This window comes from Mastigoproctus giganteus, chromosome 1 (genome assembly GCF_048544385.1).
Source record: "Mastigoproctus giganteus isolate SK-2022 chromosome 1, ASM4854438v1, whole genome shotgun sequence".
NCBI lineage: Eukaryota > Metazoa > Arthropoda > Arachnida > Uropygi > Thelyphonidae > Mastigoproctus > Mastigoproctus giganteus.
In genome coordinates this window covers 179,148,304-179,174,818 of record NC_143575.1, presented here as the reverse complement: position 1 = coordinate 179,174,818, position 26,515 = coordinate 179,148,304, and the positions used below count along the sequence as shown (strand labels likewise).

The 26,515-nt window shown below is 36.4% G+C and overlaps 1 protein-coding gene across 1 annotated transcript in view; it reads left to right on the top strand.

Annotated features, from left to right (window-relative positions):
* Positions 1-551: 551 nt before the first annotated feature.
* The window catches only part of LOC150091328 (uncharacterized), a 693,262-nt gene continuing 667,298 nt past the window's right edge, over positions 552-26,515 (top strand). Inside the window, exons 1-2 of the mRNA XM_090375165.1 lie at positions 552-733; positions 5,135-5,317. Of these exons, the coding sequence (XP_090231291.1) occupies positions 571-733; positions 5,135-5,317 (346 nt within the window). The 5' untranslated portion in view covers positions 552-570. The remainder of the gene's footprint in view (positions 734-5,134; positions 5,318-26,515) is intronic.

The following is a 26,515-nucleotide window of genomic DNA, read 5'->3' as shown; positions in this document are numbered from 1 at the left end:
TTATTATTATTATTATTATATTTATTTTCTGGTAAAGCAAAAATCTCTTATTCCTTGCAGTATGTGGCTATTACTAATACTAATTTTTATGATTTTTATTATACCACGGGCGGAAGATTTCTGGACCTGTAACAAGCTTTGACTAATTTATTTTTACAAGCATAACTGGCTACAGTTGTAGCAACTTCTCGCACTTGCATAATAGTGTTTAGTTTGGATAATGCATAATGACTTTTGTGTATAAAATAAAATCTAAATAGTAATTACTGGTGTAAAAGTAATTTAAAATACTTTTATTCGCAGCACATCAAAGGGCAAAAGCGATAGTTAATGACGCATAACTGAATGCATCATAAAGGAATGTTGCTGCTAATGGCTTTGCAAGCTTATATTGATGCCCACATAGTGATGTATGGGATGATTGGTATTATTCCTTATGTATTATCCTCTAACATATGTAAACAAAACGTTTTCAGCTGATATTAACCTGAGCGATGGTCTTTTGTTGAAAAGTAACTCCACCTTTAAATTGCGCGAAGATTCATGGGACAGTCGGCATTCAGCCTCACGATGACGGTTCGACTGGTACGACTCATTCTTCTGCTGCTCTTAACTTCCTTCTGCTTTGCTAGGAGAAAATCTGAACCACAAACAAAAAATGTCATTGATGAAGTAAACAGAAGGGAGTTAGAGGAGCTGATACAAACCGAACAGTTTTTAGCAGTTTTCTTCTGTGAGTATTGCATCTCTGATTTTTTTTTTTTTTTTTTTTTCTTTTTTAAATCTTCTCTCCTGTTTCTTTACACGTGTACGTACTGACCCTGTAAACGCTAAGTGATGTTTACCGTAATCGCTAATATGAGATTTTTGGGAGCGCTATTCTGGTAAGGGAACATGCCACTAAGTCAGCGACGGTATTTGAGACTGTTGCACCTTTTGTTCCATTTTTGGCCCCTTACATGCCGCACTTCTCACATGTCCTACATTGCATTCGTATACATGATGTGATGTCGGCAACACTTCTTCATATTGCATAATAACTGCCTCAACATTGCATATACAGTAGGGTATTAACCTTTTTGTCACTAGAGGGCTCTTTATTCTAAATGGCGGCAATTTTGCATTCGGTGAAAGAGATTAGTAGAATGCAGGAGTGTTTTTTTGTAAATTTCTTATCTTGTGAATTATATGGAACGAGAATTTTGTTATGTTATTTGTTAAAAGGAATTTTCAGTGCCAAACAATTTGTGCCATTTATTAACAGTGGCTTTTGTCTTTGAATGATGTTTTTCTGTTTAAATTAAAAGTTATTATAATAACTGGTAATTACACATTAATTATCATATAAATACATCTTTGATAGATTCTTTACTATAAAGAATTGCCATAATGACTTTTATGAAATTAAAAACACTTATACCAGGTTGAAGACATAGTTTCAGCTGTAACAAGGAAAGAAGATGAAGTGCCAACTGCTACCTGCATACAACCTTGTCACATTTATTTTCAACATTTAATAAACTCAAATACAGGTAATTCCATGGGTCCATTGCATTTTATTTCGTTTATTATACCCCAACCCTCTTTAATTGGTATAATTCCATGGGTCTATTGCATTTTATTACTTTTGTTATACCCCAGCCCCCATTGACTGGTAGCCCAATTCTTGTCTGTTTAGTTAAGTTGCACATTTGTCTCTTACGTTTGTGTTTGGTTAGTAAATTTATCCAAGGTTGTATTTAATTTGAAGTTTTGTTATGTTGCAGATTTGCATTTTGTTTTGACTTACCAATTTGACAATCCACATCCAAAAGATGTTGTGGCAATCCAAAGATGTTGGCCCTGTGGAAATTCTCATATACTCGCATTTCTGTCATGCTTGCTAACAGCAAAAGAATCATGGATGCCCTTATGCAAATTAAGCCAGACAGATCAAACAAAAACAGGTCTTCAATAAGGCTAACCAATGACTAAGAAACAACTAATATTTTTAAAAAAATGCAAATTAGTTGTTTCTTAGTCATTGGTTAGCCTTATTGAAGACCTGTTTTTGTTTGATCTGTCTGGCTTAATTTGCATAAGGGCATCCATGATTCTTTTGCCGTTAGCAAGCATGACAGAAATGCGAGTATAAGAGAATTTCCACAGGGCCAACATCTTTTGAAAAAGTGGTAATCATGGTTCCCTTAACTTTCTTACTTTCTTTTTTTAGGATTTTCTTTTTTAGTGTGGTCAACATTGGCCCATGGGGGTTATTGGAGTGGGGATTTCTGAGCTTATTTCTGGTAGCAGTTGAGCTAATTTTAAGCAGGAAACCTTGGCATTTTGCTTCCCTGTGTAGGTTCAGGTTTCATTTATATATTTCTGAAAATTTTCTAATCCTTATTTTAATTTTCACTTATATAGGTAGCAGTTGGCACCTCATCTTCATTACTGGTTGCAGTTATAACTATCGCTTGTGTGGTATAACTGTGTTTTTAATTTAAAAACTCAGTCTTGTCTTATATCTTGCAAAAAGGATTCTTCTGCTCCTATGCTTATCTTTAGTGACACTCTGATTTCTAGGCAAAATGATATATCTCTTTTGGGGATTACCCTGACTTCTAATCTCTCTTGGCACAAGCACATTACAAATATTGCTTCCTCTGCATCTAAAAAACTTGGTTTTCTCTTTCGGTCTCGGCGTTACCTTTCTTCTAAACAGCTGCTCACTCTGTATAAATCGCAAATCCGCCCTGCCATGGAATATTGTTCCCACATCTGGGGTGGTGCCCCCAAAACCTCTCTCAGGCTTCTTGATTCCATTCAGAAGAGGGCAGTTAGGTTAATTAATGATTAATCTCTAACAGAGTCTTTCCACTCGCTCTCTCATAGATGTACTGTTTCTGCTGCATGTCTTTTCTACAGATACTTCCATGGACACTGTTCTGAATTGGCTTCTATAATTCCCGCTCTCTCTTTCAAAACAGTCTGAACATGTGCCGCCACCAGCCAACATCCGTTTACTGTCCAACTTCAAACTCACAGAACCAACTTTTCATCTTCCTCGTTTATTCATTCAACTGCCGTTTTCTGGAACAACCTTCATACGTATTTCCTGAAAATTACAGTCTACAGAAGTTCAAGTCCAGTGTCAACAAATATCTTCTTTTGTCTTCTCAACCTCCACCCAAGCACGGTACTAAGTACTATAGGTTCTAATACCCCGCGTGTTTGGGGTTTACATAAAAAAAAAAATAATAATAAAAAAAAATAAAAATCATTAATTGATTACACCACATTTATTTTCAATGTTTAATGAATTACTACAAGTAAGTGCCATTAAATCATTTTAACAACTAGCAACTTACTAAAGTAGTTCAAAATTGGCATCATTTAAGTATATTTCATATTGTGAATATCTTCACAACAAGTTTCAATGATATTGCACTACCTAGAATAAGTAATGCTTCAAGGGAGAAGATTATTGTTACTTATTCTCAGTAGATACCACCAACCAGACGGCACCGTTTCAAAGCTTGTTGGCTTCTTCTCAGTGGGTGGGTAGGTACCGTCAATAAACTTGCTCGCAATGTGAGGCTTTAGCCCTAAAAGGTTTTCATTCTGAATTACTATAAGTAATTTCTTTATTTTTCTTGTTCCAGAGTTTTACAAATTTGAATGGGATATATATATTTAAATGAAATATGAGATTCAAAAGTGAATTTAGACATTAGCATGCATACATAAAGATATTTACTCAAGGGGAGAAACAACCAATAATTTTTCAAGAATATGCAACATTTTTAAAAATATCATAAATCAGATAATATATTGATGTGAACAACCAAATAATAATCAGATGACTGGCTGGTATCCAAAGAGTACATGCAGTCTAACAGACTGTCCATAATTAACATTTAACGGCACAGTACAACAGTGGTGCGCAAAGGGATATATCAGAACACACAATACGTTGGATCCCAATGTATCGTATGTTCATGCATAACACACAACTTTCCTGGATTCAATTCTTATCAGACAAAAGCAAGCATCTTTAGATATGGTGGGCACAGAAACACTGACATTGGACATTTGATGAGAAGGGGGAAGTCTGGACTCAATCCTGGTAGGACCAGGGCATGGTGATGTCATGCCAGGTGTAAACATTGCAAGCTGGAGTGTGTTTTTGTATGTATTTGGTTCCTTGATACCAGCAGATCAATGACTGAATGCGACAACTTACTTGTTATTAACCTGGTGAATGCAACGCTCACTAAATGATTACTGCCTTATCATAAGGCACCTATTGTTTAGGAATGGTCCCAGCTGCACAACTGTGACTTTTCATTATTCATTGGTTGACTCAATCATTAGATGTAGACTGGAATGAGCTGTTCATGGCAGGCTTCTGCCACTATTCAGTCTGAGGCAACTGTGGGATGAAATCAAGCATTGATCGATATACCTGTGGAATGTTTTCACTTCTCAATAAAGTTCATTTAGAGGCTATTCTTCTGAGTAAAGGACCTGTGACTTGTTTGTGTATATTAACGAGAGTAAAAGTTCTTAATGGTTTAAGTAGCAAATTGCATTTCCTCAAAAGGTGAATTGAGAAATTAAAAAAATATATATAGAATTTTTTTATTAACAGTAAGAAATCAACAAAAAATAAGATACTTTATGACCCCACTTTTTATAACTTAAAAATTAAATATAAAACAGCAGAATAAATGAAACACTAAAATAAGTATTTGTGTTTAATATAAAAAATTATAAAGTATTTCAATGAAAATTTTTTAACACAGAAATAAATATAACTAGAATGCTTATTGGAATTAAGCAGTTAACACACAAATTTAAGTGTGATATTTGATGTTACTGAATCAATCCTCCTGTGGTCAAGGATTAATCTAATGTTTAAAGGCATTTCTCTACTGTGCTTGAATTCTCAGCCTTTTGAAATTTCAAAAATTCAAACATAGTGGCGGAAGAGTGTTTGTTAACTTTGAATATTTCATGATAATATAATGGTTACTGAACTATTACCAGTATTAGTGAGTAATAGTGATACCATATTAATATAAATGATAGTAAAGATAAATAAAATGCATAATCTTGCATTGTTAGCTTATGAAAATATTGTTTATTTTAGATACCAAACCATGTAAAAACTGTGAAAAAATTCTTCAAGAACTGGAGAAAATTGACAATGATGCTGAAAGTTTTGGTTTACAATTTGTTAAAAATAGTGAGCGTGCAACAGCAAAAACTTATGGAGTTACAAAATTTCCATCACTGGTTTACTTCAGAAATAAAGAATCAGTTGTATATAAGGGTATGTTACCATTTTTATATATTATAATTATGTGATATATTCAACAGTTTAAGCAATTTTAAAATATTTTTATTTTATTTATTTATTTTTTTGATAAAAAAGATAGCTTTGTTATTGGGGATAAGTAGGTCATTCTCCCATTGTACAAGGCAATGGTTAGAACACATCTTGACTACCACATGCAGATCTTCTGGAACAGGTGCAGAGAAGGGCAACAAGATTGATGAGGGGAACAAAAGGGTGGTCTTCAGGGCTGCATTTACACTTTTGGAGGCCCTAGGCACAACACAATTATGAGGTCCCAAAAGGTCAGGTCAAGTCAGTACAAAGTAAAAAAAAATTGCAACAAACGTTTATTTCAGTTAATCAAATTCATAAATATATTTTTTAATTATTGAAAATAAAAGTAGACATTTCTATAAAAACTCATTTTAATAAAATAAAAATAACACAGCACTGGTATATATGTATTAAAAATAAAGTATTATACATACATAAGTATATATGTATTAAATTAAAAAAAAAAAAAACTGTGTAACAGTTTTTTTTTTTCTGGCTTTGGTTTTAGCAAATATATCCATAATACCATCATAAATAATTGAGTCCATTGCATCTGATTCAATGAATAATAAAGATAGGTCACTTGTTTTATTTTGGTGCAAATTGCTTCTTAAATAATTTTTAATTCATTTCAACACCAAAAATGAGCGTTCAGCACTCGCATTTGAAATAGGCATAGTCAAAAATATTTTTAAAATAGTTGCTACGTTCAGGAAGGTAGACCTTAACCCATCGTTTATAAATTGGTACATATTTTTAATCGAAAAATTTTCTTCTTTCATCATTATTAAAAATTTCTTAACTTCGTCAATAAATTTTTCCAAATCAATATCAGTCCTAAAATTTTTTTTAGGACTGATATTGTTTGTGAAATTTTGTTAATACTATTCATGTACTTGTCTTGATCAGTGTCTTTCTTTAAAAGTATGTCAAACATGTCTAATATGTCTAAATAGTTTTTTGTCCTTTCGTTAATTTCCAAAATTAGCTTATCGCAAATGACATTAAAAGTATTAACAATGAAATTTTCTTTTCCATGTAATATAATGTCATCGTCGGATTGTGAAACTTCATCCACATTTTTTTCCTTTTTTTCATTCTTTTCTTCTCATCTTTAAATTGTGCCTCATAAATTCGCTTCTTCATTTAAAACAGCAAAACTATTTCTTATATCTAAAATAAAACCAACTAAAGACTGTAACAAATTATTAGCTAATAGCAAATCCATATTGGGATCTTGTAGAGATTTACGACTAGTAAATCTCTACAAGATTTGTTGTAAAAGTTTTTATTTGTTGTAAAATTTTGTCCCACACAATTGTTAAAATAGCTGTTTCTAAATTGTCAAAAATTTCAGCCAGTGATGAGCTTTCTAATTTAGAAATAGGTTTTTCATAAGGAGAAGTGGATAGTTCAAGTAATGCCTCCTTAATATGTTTATATCCACGTTTCAATGCCAATATAGCATCAGCTCTTGCAGCCCACCTTGTTTCACATAGTCTTTTATCTGTTAAAGATTTTTTTCTAAATGTTTTAGGAGTATGTCCCACCTTCTTGTTGAAGATGAAAAGTAATTATATACATTTTGAACAAAACAAAAATATTGCACTGCTTCTGGACAAGATTCTGTGGTATAGTTGCCAATTAAATTTAACAAATGACTAGAGCATGGTATGTAATGTGCAGAGGGACTATTTTTTTTCAGCGTAGCTTGTAAACTTGTATAGACACTTTTCATATTGGCAACGTTATCATAGCTTTGCCCTCTGCACATTTTTATATCCAAAGATAATTCTTCTAATTTTTTTAATAATACCTCTTCTAAATATAATGAATTATGTTGTGTAATACTGATGAACCCAATAAATGTTTCTCTAATGTCAGAATTTGCTGTAACTTACCTAATTATAATAGCCAGTTGGCCAATATGGGCAACGTCTGGTGTTGAGTCGAGTATTATTGCAAAATAAGCAGCTTCCTTAATTTCTGATATTAATATTTTTTTTTGTTTTATTAGCTATTAACTCTATGAATTCATCACAAGTGTGGTAAGAAAGATAATTTAATCTGCCAGAACCACAGTTGGCATACATTTTAATGTGATGTTTTAAAAAATCATCAAATCCACTTAAATGATGTAATAGTAATTGTGTAATAGTAAATAGCAAGAAAGCAAGCGTATGAGCTTATGCAGCATCAACCAAAAAAAAATTCAACCTGACCATTGCCTTATACAGAGGGACAATCATCTCCTTTTCCCTGCTAGCAAAATTCCTGTATATCATTGACAAAAGCCCATGACTTGCTCTGGCAACCTGTCTGCATGTAGACATAAATAATTTCCGCAAGAATGAGAAAAAATATCATTTGTATTGCCTCTAAATGATAGTTCCAGTTTACTCAGTAACTTAACGATAGCTATTATTCTTTTTAAAACCTCTCTCCAATAATTTTCTTCAGCTTGTATTTGTTTCATCAATTCAGAATCAATACAACTATTTGAAGAACTTGACTTTCTTTTGCAATATGTGCACATCGCTCGTATGTGCTCAGTAGAACGCTCGTGATCACATAAGGTTTGTGTTATATTTCTCCAGTCATTAAAACCCTTCATTAAGTTATTGTTTGACTTAGCAAACAAAGCAGTAAATTGATTTGCTCGTTTCTGAAAAAATTAGCCACTCTCGTTTCTCCTTTGTACCATTCGTCTTTTTACAGTAAAAATGTGATTCATTTACATTTCTGACATATATTCTATTGCGTTCTGTGTATTCTGTTTTTAAATTTTCGATTTTACCAACATTCTGAGGCGTATTTATTAAAATATGCTCGATAAATTTTTCATCTGTACTAATTGGTCACACAGCATATCAGTAGGATAAGAGATAACTTGCTTTCTGGTAAGTACAGACTCCGATTGAAAATTTTCTTCAAAATTCTGTTGATTTACTTCAGTCTATTCATTTACTTCTTCTATATTATGCACATTATTTTATGTTCTTCATTTTCGTCTCCTGATGCTGATAACAATGTTTCACTTTCATTTCGAGTAATTTTAGGTACATCTTCAGTTCTATGCAATTCTTCATTTTCAGAAAGTCGTAAGAAAGACAGAATTGCCCCCCTTTTGATTGTTTAGCTGTTTTGCCTTTTCTCCGAGTTGTTTTCTTTTATCAGCTCCGGATTAAAACTTTCTTGGCATCGTTATGTGTGTTATACTATTAAAAGCGAAATAAATATTTATTAAATTCAAAATATTAAAAGTAATTTTTATAATGAGTACTAAATTCTTGAGTTTTAGATCTATATTTATTTCTTTATATGTTACATATGTTAAATATCTTTACATATGATATTACTGTTATATACAATCATAAAGAAATAAGCATAGATCTAAAAACTCAAGAATTTAGTACTCACGATAAAAATTACACAAAAAGATCAAGAAACCAATTCAAATTAAGAATAACGTTAAAAGCTAAAAAATATAAAAAGAGAAAGAATAGTATTTTTCTGTACAAAAAAATCTTAGTTTTGTTAAAATAACAATAATAAATTTATTGAAAAATACATTCTTACTGACTCCAACAGCTACTTTAACCATATAATTAGGTATAGGTACTCGTATACTGCTATACCAATACTAATGGTAACTAAACTCTCAGTCGTTATGCGTGCATACGAATGACGGTTAACTTCGATCGGTTATGGCCATGTGATAAAACAATATTTCAAACGGAGGAGGGAGGCATCACAAATTTTTCAGGGATTCTAACTTTTATATTATGAATCTAATATTTAAAAATAAGTATTTTATTTTGCAACTATAACTGTACTGTTTTTTATATAGTTGTTTGTGAGGAGTTAGGTTTTAAAGTGAGGCCCCCCCAGCTTGTGCCTTATGGTAAATGCGGCCCTGGTGGTCTTACCAAGAAAGGCTTCAGTTCTGCAAATTGCAGTCTTGAGACTAGGCATTTGTGAGGTTATCTGATTGAGATGTTTATGACGTTGAATGAATTGAGCAAGTTCAATGCTGATGACATTCTTCCTCTTGTGCAGACTACACACGTGAGGAGAAATAAATTCAAATTGAGGAAGGTTGGTTGCAGGATAGATGGGCAGAAGTTTGCCTTCAGCCAGAAGGTAGTTGATTGTTGGAACAAGCTTCCATCTGTTAAGCAAGTGGGTAGTTTGAATAAATTCAAGGAAGAACTAGAAAAACTATTGGAGGGAATGGACATTTATTGTTATTTTTTCTTGTTGATGCTTTATAAGTTTATTTTCTTGCATCATTTGCCACTACTACTAATAATAATAATAAAAAATTGTTTTTTTATTTTTTTATTATGGTTATACATAATTATGTGTACAGACATTAAAACAATAACAATATGATTGTTATTGTTTTGGTTATTTTTATTAAAGGTAATTATTATTATATGTTTATTATACAAGCTTCACACTAGAGATTTTTATAATTTTTAATGAGTACATGTGAGGAATGCCATAAAATTAATGAGACTGATTTTAATGCAACATGGCAACCCTGTGCATGCATACTGCATATCAGTGTTGAATCCCCCCCCCTCTACACAACAAGAGTAATCACATCTCATTGTGTTCTGTTTGTGTGTGTGTTGGATCATTGTGAAGTAAGCAACCACGTGTTTGTCAGCTGCATCACAAAAAATGGAGTGAGAGAATATCAGTAAAGTTATGCTATTAAATTTTCTGTCAAACTCAACTAAAGCATGGTAGAAATGTACTAAAAGTTAAAAAGAGCTTATGAACATGACACTTTGTCCTGAGCCCAAGTTTCCTGATGGCACAAGGCCTTTTGAGAGGGTGTAAAGCTGTTGAAGGGGAACCGTGTCCAAGGTGACCTGTCTTGGTACCAACAGAGGAGCTTGTGTTGGTAAGGGTTCTGATTGTGTGTGACTGACGGTTAACTATGAGATTGATGGCCAGTGAGTGGAACATGAGTCAGCAAGCTGTCCATGACATTTTAATAGATCATTTGCATGTGTATAAATCTCACTGAAGAACAGAAGCAAAATTGGAAGAACATCTCTACCTCAACCTTATCGATTAAAACTGAGCCAGAATTCCTTCATTGACTGATAACAGGTGACAAAAAAAACAAAAATACAGAGAAGAATGGCACACTGCAAATTTGCCACACCTGAAGAAAGTACGAATGAGCAAAGATTCGGGGAGTCTACTTCTAGGAACTTCCCAAATCAAATTAATGTTCATATGTTTTTTTGATCAGTGTGTAGCTTGAAGGGTTTGTGCCTCAAGGTAACCAAGCAATAAAACTGTCAACCAACTTTCTACCAACAAGTCCTTGAATGGCTATGGAAAAGGAATCAGTGCTTTCAACCTGAAAAAGGCCCTAAACAGGATTTTGCATCACAACAATGAGCTCTGCCGCTGCACAATGTCTTACAGAGGTTTTGACCTCCAAAAATATTCTAGTGCTCCTGCAGCCACTGACTCTCTGCATCTGTTGCCATGCAACTTGTTTTTTTTTTTTTTTTCTTTTTCAAAGATCAAGAATTGTTGTTGTTTTGGTTTTAGGAGCATTAGCAACTAAGGCCATATTGCTCTGGGGATATGCGGTGGTCATTCCCTGACCTTTCTGCATCCTCCGTATTTGGTGGGCACGGGCTCGAACCCCGGTCTAATCAAGAAGTGTGTGTGCTATGCACTGCTGCTCCTGTCCACCTGGCTACAGAAGTGCCCATCAAGAATTGTGTGAAAGGACATCATTTTGGGATGATCAACAACATTCAGAGCACTGTAACCAATGCACTGCGGTACCTCACAGAAGATGTATCCAGCATCTCTTCCGGGGATGGAAGGAGCACTGTAGGCGAAATGCAGCTTCCCAAGGAAGCTACTTTGAAGGAGAGACCCTTCAGTTATAAAAAAAAAACAATTAGCAGTCACCTGTTTATTGGGCTTTTCTGTTGGTAAAATTTTTTTAAAATCAGTCTCATTAATTTTGTGACAGACCTCCTATGAAAAATATACTTCCTTATCTTTATATCCAGTGGCACCCAGTTTTATTTAGTCACTTTCATTTAATTTGGAACAACCAGGGCAGCTTGGGGGGATGTTGCAAACGGTCATGTGAATTGGGAGGAGGACACACTTTTAGGGACCCAACATGAATATGCTTTGGTTTGCCTCTTTATATCTTTATAGTTTAAGTGACATAAATCTTGTCTCCTGAAATCAAATAATTTTAGGCCTTCGAATTTTATTGAAATTTAATAACTAGGAATTTAGAAAAAACTATGTATAACTTGTTTCAGCCATTTAGCCATTCTTCGCTGTTTTTATAGATGGCAGAATATTTTGACAAAACATCTTTTCCTTTTGGTGTCTTGGAAAGTCCTATTCTCACTATGAAAGAAAAAAGAGCAGATTAATTGGCTCTTTTTATCACTTAAAAATGAAATAAAATGCTGTTCACACATTCTTAAGATGGTAGTTTAAGTAAATAACTTTTTGTGGTATTAGCAAGTGCACTTTAGAGAAAGAGTAATTTCTTCAATTATATAGTTTGGACCAACTTGATTGTATCATGTGTATTGGCAAAGTGCATTTCCATGGACTTGTCCCAGATGCTGATATACCTATGTCTTCTTCAAAAGTAGGCCTGCTCCTACTTTTTAAGAAGAAGTTATTTGAGAAATTTTCCCCAACATAGACAAACCCAGGTATGTCTGTGTTGGGAAAAGTCCCTAGAGGTACATCCTAAGATAGTGATGTAGCAAGGGATGATTGAAAAGGATAGGTGCATAAGGTGTAACTTTACTGGGGTGGGAAGGATTTGTTACATTCTTTTTATTCTAGTTCTTGAGTAAAAAGAATGAATCAAGGGACCATGGAGTTTCGGTGTTTCACTGAACCTTTCCATTGAATTAGTCCATAAATGGGTAACATAAGCCAGAACATCACCAGTGGATCGACACTGACGGAATTTATACTGGCGATCGTTGATCAGACGGAAGGTTTCTAGGTAGTTTAAGAGTTGGCGGTTAATTGATTTCTCCATTACTTTAGAAAGAGTAGAAGTAATTGCAATGGAACGATAATTGGATGGGAGAGATTTGTCACCCTTTTTAGGAACTGGCTGGATATGAGCAAATATCCAAGCAGAAGGAAAAACACCTTTGGAATAAGAAAGTGAAAAAAGGTGGCAAAGAATAGGAATAAGTTCAGGAGCACAGGTTTTGAGAACAAGTGGAGAAATACCATCGGGACCTGGAGCTTTCTTAGCATCAAGATTCGTCAAAATCCTTCTGACATCCTTTTGACGGAAGACCACAGGAGGCATTGAATGGAACGTGTTGGGAATGGTGGGAGGTGTTTTACCTAGATCATTAATATATGAGTTGGAAGAAAAATGGGATGCTAGCAGGTCGGCTTTATCCTTGGCTGAAGTAACAACAGAACCATCTGGTTTGGACAGAGGTGGGAACAGGAATGGGAAAAAGTTGCGGCCAATAGCTTTGGCAAGGGGCCAGAATACTCAGCTACCATTAGGGCAAGAAGCAAGTTTTCTACTCTTAGCCTATTCAAATTCTAGTTTGGACTGATTAATAACTGCTTTACAATTGTTGTAATCTTTGGTGTAGGTAGAAAATGAAACTGAAGAATTAGAAACAAGCCAATTACAATATGCAATATTCTTCTCTTGAACAGGCTTAGCACATTTATTGGAAAACCAAAGTTTAGATAAAGGACGAGATTTTAAACTGGAATGTGGGATAAAGGATTCCATTCCTGCAAGAATAATTTCACTGACACGATCTAAGCAAACGTTGACATCAGAAGTTTTCAAACAGTAATCCGACCAAGGAAAAGAAATCTCGCAGGTCATATCATTTTGCATTCTTGTAATGCCAAACAACACGAGGTTGGGAATAGCCATGAGATAAAGGCTCCATTGGAGAAGAGACAATCACCAAGTTGTGATCTGAAGTGTCTAAAGGCCCTCTCACTTCGATCGTGTACTTAGAAGGGTTATTTGTGAGAAAAAGATCAAGCGTGTTGACTGTATGATTAGGATTGTCTGGTATTCTTGTAGGTAAATGAATAATCTGTGCAAAGTCATTAGTAATTGCAAAAGCCTCAGCATCTCGACCAGCTGGGTCGGTGTGACTAGAAAATGGAAGCCAGCTGGAGTTATGAACATTAAAATCACCAAGGAAATTTACCTCACTATTAGGAAAGTTGGACTGGAGAAAGTCAAGTTGCAAAGAGAGGAAGTCAAAAATCTCCAAGTGATTAGTGGAGTTGGGAGAACGGTAGAGACAACAGATGAATTTTGCACAATGAGGTAGAGAGATTTTAAGCCAGAGAAGATCAAAGAGAGTAGATTCCAAATTGCCAAGTCTCTGACAGGGAATATCAGGATGGACATATGCAGAAGTACCACCTTTGAGGCGAAAGGAATCATACAGCGAATAATTTGGGAATCTGAGATGAGCAGTAGTTGAATCAACCAATAACTGAGATTCTGTCAGAAAAAGTACATGGGGTTTGGTAGACTGCAAGTGGAAATGGACATCGTTAAGATTAGAATTGAGACCACGTATATTTGTGAAATGAATTAGGAAGTGCTTGGGAGGTTTAGATCTTTTCGCAGATAAGCTTGCTCTATTAGTTTGACAATTCATGGTATATTCAATAGTAAGAAAAAGTGAGTGGGACATGCTGTATGATGTAACGAAATTTTTGGATATGACTTACACATGGTAAGAATATACCCAGATCCTTGACATAACGTGGCCTCAACAATGCTCCCCGCATGCGCACTACTCGGACTCCCTCCAGTCACTATCTGGCAGAGTAGAGGTAGCAAGATTATACACTAGCTGATCCCGAAGCCTCCTAGAGAGTTACCAATAGGTTCAGTCCGGTGACTAACTAGCGGCTGGCCTGCGAACACCATTTTAGAGCTGTACCCTCGAAATGTAAGGAATATTGGATCTCACCACGATTTCATCATAACCTCAAAAGTCATCAATCATACTGCATGATGGAAGAGATAGGGAAGGGTTGACCAGAACTTAGCTCTAGAGACTAAACATGGGTTCCATCACTTCAGGCCTCCAATGGAGAACCTAAGACCCAAAAATATTGCACAAGACCCTACCTCTGTTGACCCCTCTGCTCTATCTCTGACTGAAACTATTAGTTACTGGCCAGGGATCATGTAAAATTTTGCAAATCCTCAGACTACGCATGGATGCTTATGTTAATAATCTGATTGTAAGAAATGCACAATAAGGACAACATGCAACCAGTGGTGAGCTGTGAATTTTTAACAATGGGCTGGGCTCGCAGTTGAGTGGCAGTGCATAGCACACGCTTCTTGATTAGACAGGGTATCGAGCCCGTGACCACCAAATACGGAGGATGCAGAAAGGTCAGGGAATGACCACCGCATGGGATACATATAAATTATGTGACACAGAAGCCTATGATAGATATAAGTTGATCTGTAACCAAGTTACAAAGGAGGTTAGGCAGGCGAAGGCAGATTACAAGAAATCTTTGGCAAGGGATGCAAATAAAAACAGCAAGGAGTTCTTTACTTATGTAAACTCTAGAAGGAAGGGGAGAATCAGATTGGTCCACTTGATATCGATTGTTCAACTGTTCATGATCCTGCTCAGGTAGCTAACAAACTAAATCAATATTTTGCATCTACACTCACACATGAGGAGTTATTCAGAAAGGGGAATGCCATAGATGACGTAAACACTGGCAGTGAGTTAGATGATCTTGTAATAATTGAGAGTAAAGTGGAGGAGAAATTGTTGACGATAAATACAAGAAAGGCACCTGGGGTGGATGGGATCTATCCAGTTATATTAGAGGCAGCAAAGGAAGTAAGCAATCCGTTAGCCATAATTATGAGAGCTTCCTTGGACTCAGGGGAGGTACTCACAGGCTGGAGATGTGCAAATGTAACCCCAATTCACAAAGGAGGATCAAAGGCTGACACAAGTAATTATAGACCTGTGAGTTTAACTTCTGTTCCAGGAAAATTAATGGAGGCACTGGTTAAAGAAGCACTGCAGGATCATCTAGACAAGACTTCAGTTATAGCTCGGACACAGCATGGTTTTGTTAAGGGGAAGTCTTGCCTGACCAATTTGATTGGATACTATGATGTAGTCACAAAAGAATTGGATGCAGGGAATAACTTTGATATTATATATTTGGATCTTAGAAAGGCTTTTGATATTGTTGCGCATGGAAGACTGCTGCACAAATTGGAGCAGTGTGGTATTGGTGGCAAATTGTTGCTATGTATAAAGGGATGGTTGAGTGGCAGAAGACAGAGAGTGGTAATTAATGGACACTGCTCATCGTGGAGTCCCTCAGGGTTCAGTGTTAGGTCCATTGTTGTTTTCTGTATTTATAAATAATATTGATGATGGTATATCAAGCTTAATGTCCACGTTTGCAGACGATACAAAGGTTGGCAGGGTTGTTAAGGATGCTACTGACGCTATGCTGCTGCAACAGGATCTGGAAAGGTTGAGCAGATGGGCTGAGAGGTGGCAAATGAAGTTTAACATTGACAAACATAAAGTACTACATATGGGAAACAGCAACCCCAGAGCAACTTATCAACTCTGTGGTACTACACTGACAGTGGTAGAGAATGAAAAGGACCTGTGGGTAATTGTGTAGGCAGATATGAAGTTCTCTGAACAGTGCAGATGAGCTGCAAGAGTAGCTCATGGTGTCTTGTGAATGATATACAGGAATTTTTCTAGCAGGGATAGGGAGGTGATTATTCACTTGTATAAGGCAATGGTAAGGCCGCACCTTGAGTACTGTATACAGGTCTGGAGGCCTCATTTCAAGAAGGATGTAGAGCTGCTGGAACGAGTACAGAGAAGGGCAACAAGGTTAGTGAATGGAAAGAAGGGTTGCTCTTACGAAGAAAGGCTTAAGTTTTGCAAATTACAGTGTTTGGAGACTAGGCACTGGTGAGGTGATCTGATAGAGGTGTACAAAGCCTTGAATGGTTTGAGCATGCTCAATGCTGATGAGATTCTGCCTCTTGCTCAGAATAATCACCTGAGAGGACATAAATTCGACTTGAGGAAGGATAGATGTGCGGAAATTTGCCTTTAGCCAGTGGGTAGTTGGTTGGTGGAACAGGCTTCCATCCCTTGCTGTGGAAGTTGATAGCGTAAATAAATTTAAGGCTCAGCTGGATAGGTATTTTGAACGAACGGAGGGGTGAAGTGGAAGGGTGTTTTTTTTTTTTTTTTTTTTTTTGGCTGATGTTGCATAAGCTTGCTTTCTTACATCAAATGCCTCTGCTAATGCTAATGCATATCCCCGGAGCAATATGGCCTTATTTGCTAATGCTCCTTAAAACCAAATAACAAACAAACAAACTACTAGTAGTGTGATTAGAGTTTTTGATGCATTTTTCGTGACTGGTATGATATCTCGAGTAAGGGGTGGACAGATGGGACTTATTACCTCCTTAACCCTGCTTTTAGTGAATTTGTAAAATGTTCCTAGGTCTATCTAAAAAAAAAAAAAAAAAAAAAAACTTAAAAACCTGGTCGTCATGTCTCCGCTTATGATGATAACTGGATATGATAGTCTCTGGAGTTCTAACTTTTTAGAATTCTTGAATAGTAGAATGTCACAATCATACTTCTTGAAGTTACTACTGCAGTAAGTATGATTGCAACAATACAAGTATTTGTCAACAATTTCTTTTTTTCGTCTCGTATTTTCATTCCATTCCATTGTTAGGTGCCCCTAACAGCTGCGTATGCCGTTTCAACTACAAGATCGTTACTTCAATCGACACTGTTTTCCAGAGACATTAAGATACATTGCAATTGCAAGTATACATCGCTTACTTTAGTTATCATAAATCCATTGTATCTTGTCTTCCAGAAATTATGTAAATTTGTGAATGATCAATAAAATATTTATAATAAAAAGCTCTTTTATTTCATAATCAATATATACAAATCAAAATACCTAAAAGAAATGCGAAGGATGTTTCACATAAACTATCTACAGCACATGCGCAACTTTTTTATTCATCTTTTTTTTTTTTAATAACTAGGGAAATATAATGGATGCATTTTTTTTCTGATAAAATTTTAATATCGCAAATAAAAAATAACATGAAATATTTTCCATATCACAAATAACATAAAAACTATCAAAAAACATTCCACAATATAAAAACAAGTACAGTGGATTCCGGTTATTTGGGCCACTGGTTAATCGGGGCAGCTGTTTATTTGGGGCAAATCTTGAAAAACAGAACCCAATCGAGAAAATAGCCAGGGTTTACTTCTCTTAATTGGGACAACATGCTGTTTAATCGGGGCAGGAGACCGCAGCACTGGAGATTACCCTACGATTTTCTCTGACCGTACCATGTGGTTCGGTCGGATTTGTGGAGGTCACAACCATAAAAAAATTAGCAGTCACCTGTTTATTGGGCTTTTCTGTTAGTGAAATCTGTCATAAACGGACAGTGAACTTGATCTTACTGAATTTTCGATAATGCCGACAGCTGGAATTCTGTGGATTATTATGGTGAAATGTGTTTACACTTCCATGAAATCTTCAATCATATAAAAAAATTAATTTTCAGATCTTCTCTTCATTCCTATTTTTAAAGCTTTGTAACTCATTACTCCGTTCTCACTTGCGCATATCGTGTTACTTGCAATCTGTGTATGCCGTGTTCTTTGTTATTGATTGCTTATCATTTTACTGTTTTAAATTTTAACCCCTACCCACAAATGTCAGTGAATAGAAATGTCAACTAGTTAGTATGTACATATTATAGTACGTATTAATTATTCCGATTTTACTTACCATTTAATTTGTAAGGTTATAAAGGGTAAATTTGTGCTTAATATATCTTTACTTTTATAGCCTGTGGATAAATTTCCTCCTATTTTTGCTAATTAGATTCGCTGTTTTAAGAGAATTAAAATTCAATTCATAAACGTGATTACAATGATGGCGCTTACTACACATCGTATAGTGAACGGTACTTTACTATGGTGAGTCCGTTGTAACGTGATTTGATTGTACAGTGACTCAAATGTAAAGCGGGGATCCATTGTATTTTTAACTATTTACGTGAAACTTCGGATAATTGGGGCAGCCGCTTAATCGGGCCAAAATGCACTAGTCCCGATGTGTCCCAAAGAATTGGAATCGACTGTATTACATAAAGAACAAACTTTCTAGAAAAAGTACACAAAATCACAGATTACACAAAAAAAAATTATTACACAAATATTCAAGAAAAATTTATTCTAAAAATTGCCATATGCAGTTTACTTCTTTATTAATATTTGTTGTTGATCTTCTGCTTTGCTCAATAGTTGAGCAATGATTACAGAGGAAAGATTTGACGTAATGATCCAGATCAAACTGAAGCAATGGTTTTCCATTTAGATGTATGGTCATTATAATCTGCAACGTGTTTAATTGTCAACATTATTCATTCATTATGCTGAAAGCTCGCTCAGCTTCAGCAGTGTTAATCGCAATGGTTTCAAAGATATTTCTGGCTTTCTTAATTGAAAAGGGAATTTCACTCGATTTTAAAGATAAAACTGTCTTTGACAAAACATCTAAAATCATAAATTTTTATTATTTTATATTTTATCAGAAAACAAATATTTTTATTTGGTTTTCACCGTCTTGCCACTGAGATGAAAGTTCTTTCATATTCCATGATTTCTGGTAGCACATGTTTAAAATTTCTTTCAATTATATCATTATTTTCTTTATTTAATTTAAAATCACCCTGTTGCATTAATAACTTATCTTTTAAGGATAAAACAATGCATTTAATAACTTGTCATGAGGTAATTTTTTAAATGTGTTCTTACTTTTGAATTTGATTCCTTCAAATTCTTTCCACTTCAACATGCTCTCAATTTTAGCTTCATAATTTCCTTCAGAATTTTTCAAATTTGCAATAGCATTGATAGTTAAAATAAATAATTTATCTGCTTTTACCATAGTGATTCTGTAAAGCTTCTGAAAGGTAAGAGAGCTCCTTCAAGATGTTGATCACTAGTGCTAAATGGTTACGAAATTCCAGATTAAAAGTTGATTTAATAATCCGCAATATTTAACTTCTGATTCCAAATGTTTGCACAAAGCGGAATAATTCCTCTGACCTACAGTTGCTGTCTGCAAGCTACATCATGGCCTGAACACATGATCGATCTTTATAGTTTCCACATCAAGTTCTTTAGCAATCATCCTTAATTCACGTTGGTTTTTTGGAGATTGGTGATATAATGCATACAGTTTTTTTTTAAATTATTGCCTGTATGCCATTAAAGTATAGAATATTTTCTACGCAGTGAAAGCCTCGATGAAGTTTCAAAAGGCAACATTTCATCTTCGTAAAGTTTAGATAATATCTTAGTTGCTTCAATCCCCCCCCTACGTTGCTACTGTCACTAGTTCTTTGAATACTGTGCAAAATGTTGGAATCACTCGGATATTTAGCTACTGTGACCATGTAAACATAGACTGAGAAATTAACACTTGCATCACTCACTTCTCTGAAAAACACGTCCGTTTGTCGGAGTAAAGGGGAACCACAGCACAGGTTGACCACGGGCTATTATCCGTGTCAGGAACCTTCTTAATCCTCTGACTGGCTATGGAAAGCATATTGACTAGTGCGACTTCTCGGTATGTGACTGCATAGGTTTTACAGACACCACTAACATTGTGAAATGGTAATCCCTTTCACTCTTAATTTGCACTTTCTAATTACCTAAATTGCCTGAAGGCCAGAGGTAAGAACAATGCATACAAAGTTCTCTCCTAATCCATTCCTTACACGGAAATTTTCTTCATTCATCAGACACAATTTTAAATGTAATTACCAAGAGGAATTTTAAAAAATTTTCTATAAAGAAGTTGGTTAAACAGAGGTCCGACTGTAATTAAATCAAAAATGAAAGAATTTTAAAATACATAGCTGATCGATTGCACCATTAAAATGCTGGGGATGGGATCCTGCTCATTCCACCGTAGTTTCGGCTGTGGATACTCAATAATTGCATTCAGGATTTCATTTGTAAAATAAATGATCATCTCAACAGTGGGCTCGCAAAATTTTCAAAAAAAAAAAAAAAAATAGCAGTGGGCTCTTGTGAGCCTACTATTGCTCACCACTGCATACAACAATAAGCAAGTGTTTGTTGAGGAATGCTTTGCCCTCCACTAGACCCAGCAGTTATATAGGGTTAATGCCCTTGAAAGATTAAAAGAGAGAGAGAGACCCCTTCAAGCACTCATCTACCCAGCCCAATACTTGAGCCCATGTTCCAGCATCATACAACACAAAGACATCCTCTGCAGCATTTCCTTGGTCCTACAGGAAGTAGCTATAGTTGGTGACTTGACTGTCAGGGAAGCATTTTGTTCAAAACGGACATGTGGAATATGGCCAGGGTATACCTGCAAGAGGCTAAAGTAGATGACACTGTAGAGCAGCTGTCTTCTTTTAATGGCAGAAAAGGTGATATTGTTGTACATGTTGTTACTAATAAGATTAAGAGGGCTGATTTTTAATTAAAAAGTACAGACAAATGTTGAGAAAAAGTTGCAGAAGAGTTAGCATTGAAATTGAAGGTGTCTTGAATTCTGCCCAGACTATAGGAGGGAGTATATGATTAAGGGCCAAGTCAATCAACTTGGCCATGGAGAGGCTGTGCAAAGCTTATGCGGAAGGCACTTTTCTTAATGTGGTCTGTGTTTGTTAATAGGAGAGATTGTTTTATAGCAAGACTGCCTTGATAGCAAGAATATTCTGATGCTATCAAGGCTGTGTTAGGTGAGTAGGAAAACTGTTAGCATTGGAAGGGGGTACACAGACTAATAGACTAACAGTAACCACAGGCAGAGGTGAAATAGATTCTTGCACTGCTTATATTGGAACAAGCAGCAGTCTGTAAATCAAGGTGTTGGGGATTTCAAGAACTGCTGGAGTCCTCATAGAACAAGCAAATACTTGGGATGTGTGTTAGGGTTACTAAGAGTAAAAGCAGTAGTAGGTATACTTGCGTGTACACTAATGCTAGGAGCATAGTAAATATATTTGAATTTGAAGTGCTGATCAAATCATAAAATGCAGACACAGATAAAGTGGGGATATCAAAGATATAGTGGGATTCAGAATTTGAATGTGGGGAGAACAATGTGTATAGAATAGACAGGAAAGGAGGGGTTGTTCTCTTAGTTAAGGAGTACATAAAATATAAGTGCCTCCGTAGCCGAGTGGTCAGGAGCGGGAGTGCAGTAGCCCACGCTCTTTGAGTAGACCGGGGTTCAAGCCCCTGACTGCTGAATACGGTCGATCTGCCAACCCGCACTGGACCAGTGGTGTGGCAGATTATGGTCCATTTCCCTCAGCATGAATTGTTGAGGAGGCTTCCATCCTGCAGTGGGTTGATAATGGCTGCAATTTATTTTTTTTTTTTACATAAAATATAACGAAGTGCATCCAGTAGACGTGGATGGCCAGTGCAACTTTGAGTCTGTTTGGTGTGACATAAGTACTGAGAAACAAAAATGAGAGTGGGAGTGTGTTATAGGCATAATGACTGTGATGAGTATAACAAACAATTATATAGAGAAATAGAGTGGGTCAGTAAATAAGAATGCCTTATAATGGGGGATTTTAATTTTCCAGATATTGACTGGGACTTATGAGTTGGTCACTCACTCACTAGCAAGACTTTTGCGGATTTATTGGATGACTGTTTTCTACAGCAGCATGTTAAAGAGGTATCAAGAGGAAGCAATACTCTTGATCTGATTACCTGTAGTGATTCTTCATGCATTAAAATTCTGCAAGTCAAAAACCCAAAAGTGGTAGCGATCACAATGTATTGATGTTGGATTTACTTAAAGATGTAACTATTGTCAAAGGCACGGGAAGCATTTTATACCAACAAAGAGATACAGTTCAAGGCATAGACCTAAATGGCCATTAGATGAACCAATGAGACTTGTGGCAGTGAAAAAAAATGCATGAGATGCATAAGATTATTATCAGGTAATATAGATATCTGCAGTGAATATAAATTAGTCTGCAATCAAGTCATAAAGTAGATTAGGCAAGCTAAGGCAGATTATAAGAAGTCTGTACCAAAGAATGCAAAGAAAAGCAAAAAAGATTGTTTACTTATGTTAATAGTAGAAAGAAGGGGGTTAATCACATTGGTCCTCTTGATTATTTGTTATTTTTATTTATTTATTTTTTTTCTTAGGAGCATTAGCAATTAAGGCCATATTGCTCCGGGATATGCGGAATTCCGTGACCTTTCCACATCCTCCGTATTTGGTGGTCACGGGCCCGAACACCGGTCTAATCAACAAGTGTGTGCTACGCACTGCTGCTCCTGCCCACCTGGCTATGGAGGCACCGGCCCTCTTGATATCAATGGTTTAACTGTTCATGATACTCAGCTTGCTAACAAACAGATTGCGTATTTTGCACCTACATTCACACAGAAGGAATTTTGTAGGAATGGGGACCAGAATTGAGTCATTTTGGTGGGGAGCTGAATGATTTTGTGATATCTGAGAGGGAAGTGGAGGAGAAATTGTTAAAGCTAAATGTTGAAAAAAGGCACTTGTGGTTTATGAGATCCATCCAGTTATTTTAAAGGAGTCAGCAAAACAGGTAAGTAAACCTGTAGCAATAATTACGAGAGCAGCCCTGGATTCAGGATGGGTCTCTGTAAATGTATCCCAAATTCACAAAAGGGGATTTTTTCTTTTTCCTGGTAGTCTAAAACACTGATGAAACGGATATTCTGGTAACATTCAAGTCAAGTGGATCCAATTTTGGCAAAGACCGGACAGTCTGTGACAGCGAAATCCTCTGCTTGCACTTTCATGATGGTGGGGCTGTTAGTAATCCTGGGTATAACCTCTGTGCACAAGACTGTGCGTGACCACCCAGGTTTAAACCAACGTAAGCAGGGGTCCAGGTGTGGTGCCCACACCACATGGAGGAATGCCGCCCCTCTGTGTTACCAGGCAATACTAGGTGGTAGATGACTCTCATCAACCAGTGCAATACCACCACTTTGCTTATTGGAGGCTTTAAGTGGTAGAACCCATGTTTTAGTCTCCAGAGCTAAGTTTTAGTCAACCCTTCCCCATCTCTTCCATAATGCAGCATGTCTGATGACTTTTGAGGTTAAGATAAACATCATGGTGAGATCCAATCTTCCTTACATTTCAAGGGTACAGCTCTAAAATGGTGTTTGCAGGCCAGCCACTAGTTAGTATACTGGACCTATTGGTAACCTTTTAGGAGGCATCCAGATCAGCTAGTTTATAATTCTACTCTGCCAGATTGTGACTGTAGGGAGTCCGAGTAGTGTGTATGCCGGGGGTCATTTTCGTTATGTCAAGGATCTGTGTATATTCTTACCATGTGTACGGATTATCCAAAAATTTCATTACCTCATACAGCATGTCCCCCCCCCCCCACACTTTTTTTACTATCGAATACACCACAAATTGTCAAATTAATAGAGTAAGCTTTTCTGCAAAAAGATCTAAACCTCCCAACCACTTCCTAGTTCATTTGACAAATATATATGCTCTCAATTCTAATCTCAACGATGTCCATTTCCACTTGCAGTTTGCCGAACCCCATGTACTTTTTCTGACAGAATCTCAGTTATCGGTTGATTCGACCACTGCTCATCTCAGTTGCCCAAACTATTCGCTATATGATTCCTTTCGCCTCAAAGGTGGTACTTGTGTATATGTTCGTTCCGATATTCCCTGTCAGAGACTTGGTAATTTGGAATCTTCTCTGGCTTAACATCTCTCTACCTCATTGTGTAAAATTTATCTGTTATCTCTACCATTCTCCCGACTCCATTAATCACTTGGAGCTCTTTGACTTCCTCTCTTTGCAACTTGACTTTCTCCAGTCCAACTTTCCTGACAGTGAGGTAATTTTTCTTGGTGATTTTAATGTTCACAACTCCAGCTGGCTTCTGTTTTCTAGTCACACTGACCCAGCTGGTTGAGATGCTGAGGCTTTTGGAATTACTAATGACTTTGCCAAGATTGTTCATTTACCTACAAGAATACCGGACAATCCTAACCATACAGCCAACAAACTTGATATTTTTATCACCAACAACTCTTCTAAGTATACGGTTAAAGTGAGTGGTCCTTTAGGCACGTCAGATCACAACTTGGTGATGGTCCCTTCTCCAATGGAACCTTTATCTCATGGCTATTCCCAACCTCGTATTGTTTGGCATTTCAAGAATGCAAAATGGGATGACCCGTGAGATTTCTTTTCTTTTCCTTGGTCGGATTACTGTTTCGAAACTTCTGATGTCAATGTTTGCCCAGATCGTGTCAGTGAAATTATTTTTTTTATTTATTATTTTTTTTATGTGAACCCCAAACACGAGAGGTAATACAACCTATAGTACTTAGTACTGTGCTTGGGTTGGAGGTTGAGGAGACGAAAGAAGATATTTGTTGACATTGGACTTGAACTTCTGTAGATTGTAATTTTCAGGAAATACGTATGGAGGAAGGTTGTTCCAGAAAACGGCAGTTGAATGAATAAATGAGGAAGATGAAAAGTTGGTTCTGTGGGTTTGAAGTTGGACAGTAAATGGATGTTGGCTGGTGGCAGCACGTGTTCGGGCTGTTTTGAAAGAGAGAGAGCGGGAATTATAGAAGCCAATTCAGAAGAACAGTGCCCATGGAAGTATCTGTAGAAAAGGCATGCAGCATAAACAGTTCGTCTATGAGAGAGCGAGTGGAGAGACTCTGTTAGAGATGAATCATTAATTAACCTAACTGCCCTCTTCTGAATGGAATCAAGAAGCCTGAGAGAGGTTTTGGGGGCACCATCCCAGAGGTGGGAACAATATTCCATGGCAGGGCGGATTTGCGATTTATACAGAGTGAGCAGCTGTTTGGAAGAAAAGTAACGCTGAGAGCGAAAGAGAAAACCAAGTTTTTTAGATGCAGAGGAAGCAATATTTGTAATGTGCTTGTGCCAAGAGAGATTAGAAGTTAGGGTAATCCCCAAAAGAGATATAACATTTTGCCTAGAAATCGGAGTGTCACTAAAGATAAGAATAGGAGCAGAAGAATCCTTTTTGCGAGATATAAGACAAGACTGAGTTTTAGAAGGGTTGAAATCAACTAAGTTGTCTTTGCCCCACTGGAGAATTACCTGAAGATCGGCATTTAAGGAATTGGTAGCATATTTTCGAGAAGTTGAAGCTGATTGAGCAGGACAAGGTTTCTCAAAGTGGAATGCAATGTGCTATCATCGTCAAAACTATGGATAGGATTTCCAGTCAATGGAAGAAGGTCATTAATATACAAAAGGAAAAGAGTGGGGAAAGAACTAAACCTTGGGGGACACCGGCATTAGTGGAGAAGTTAGTAGACAGAGAACCATCTACCAACACCCTCAGTGAGCGATCAGAGAGAAAACTGGATTACCAATTACTAAAAACAGTTGGCAAACCATAAGATGGAAGCTTGTTTAGAAGACCTTTATGCCAAACACGATCAAAAGCCTTTGAGATGTCAAGAGCAACTACTTGTGTTTCACCGAACCTTTCCATTTAATTAGTCCATAAATGGGTAACATAAGCCAGAATATCACCAGTGGATCGACACTGACGGAATCCATACAGGCGATCGTTGATCAGACGGAAGGTTTCTAGGTAGTTTAAGAGTTGGCGGTTAATTGATTTCTCCATTACTTTAGAAAGAGTAGAAGTAATTGCAATGGGACGATAATTGGATGGGAGAGATTTGTCACCCTTTTTAGGAACTGGCTGGATATGAGCAAATTTCCAAGCAGAAGGAAAAACACCTTTGGAATAAGAAAGTGAAAAAAGATGGCAAAGAATAGGAGTAAGTTCAGGAGCACAGGTTTTGAGAACAAGTGGAGAAATACCATCGGGACCTGGAGCTTTCTTAGCATCAAGATTCATCAAAATCCTTCTGATATCCTTTTGACGGAAGACCACAGGAGGCATTGAATGGAGTGTGTTGGGA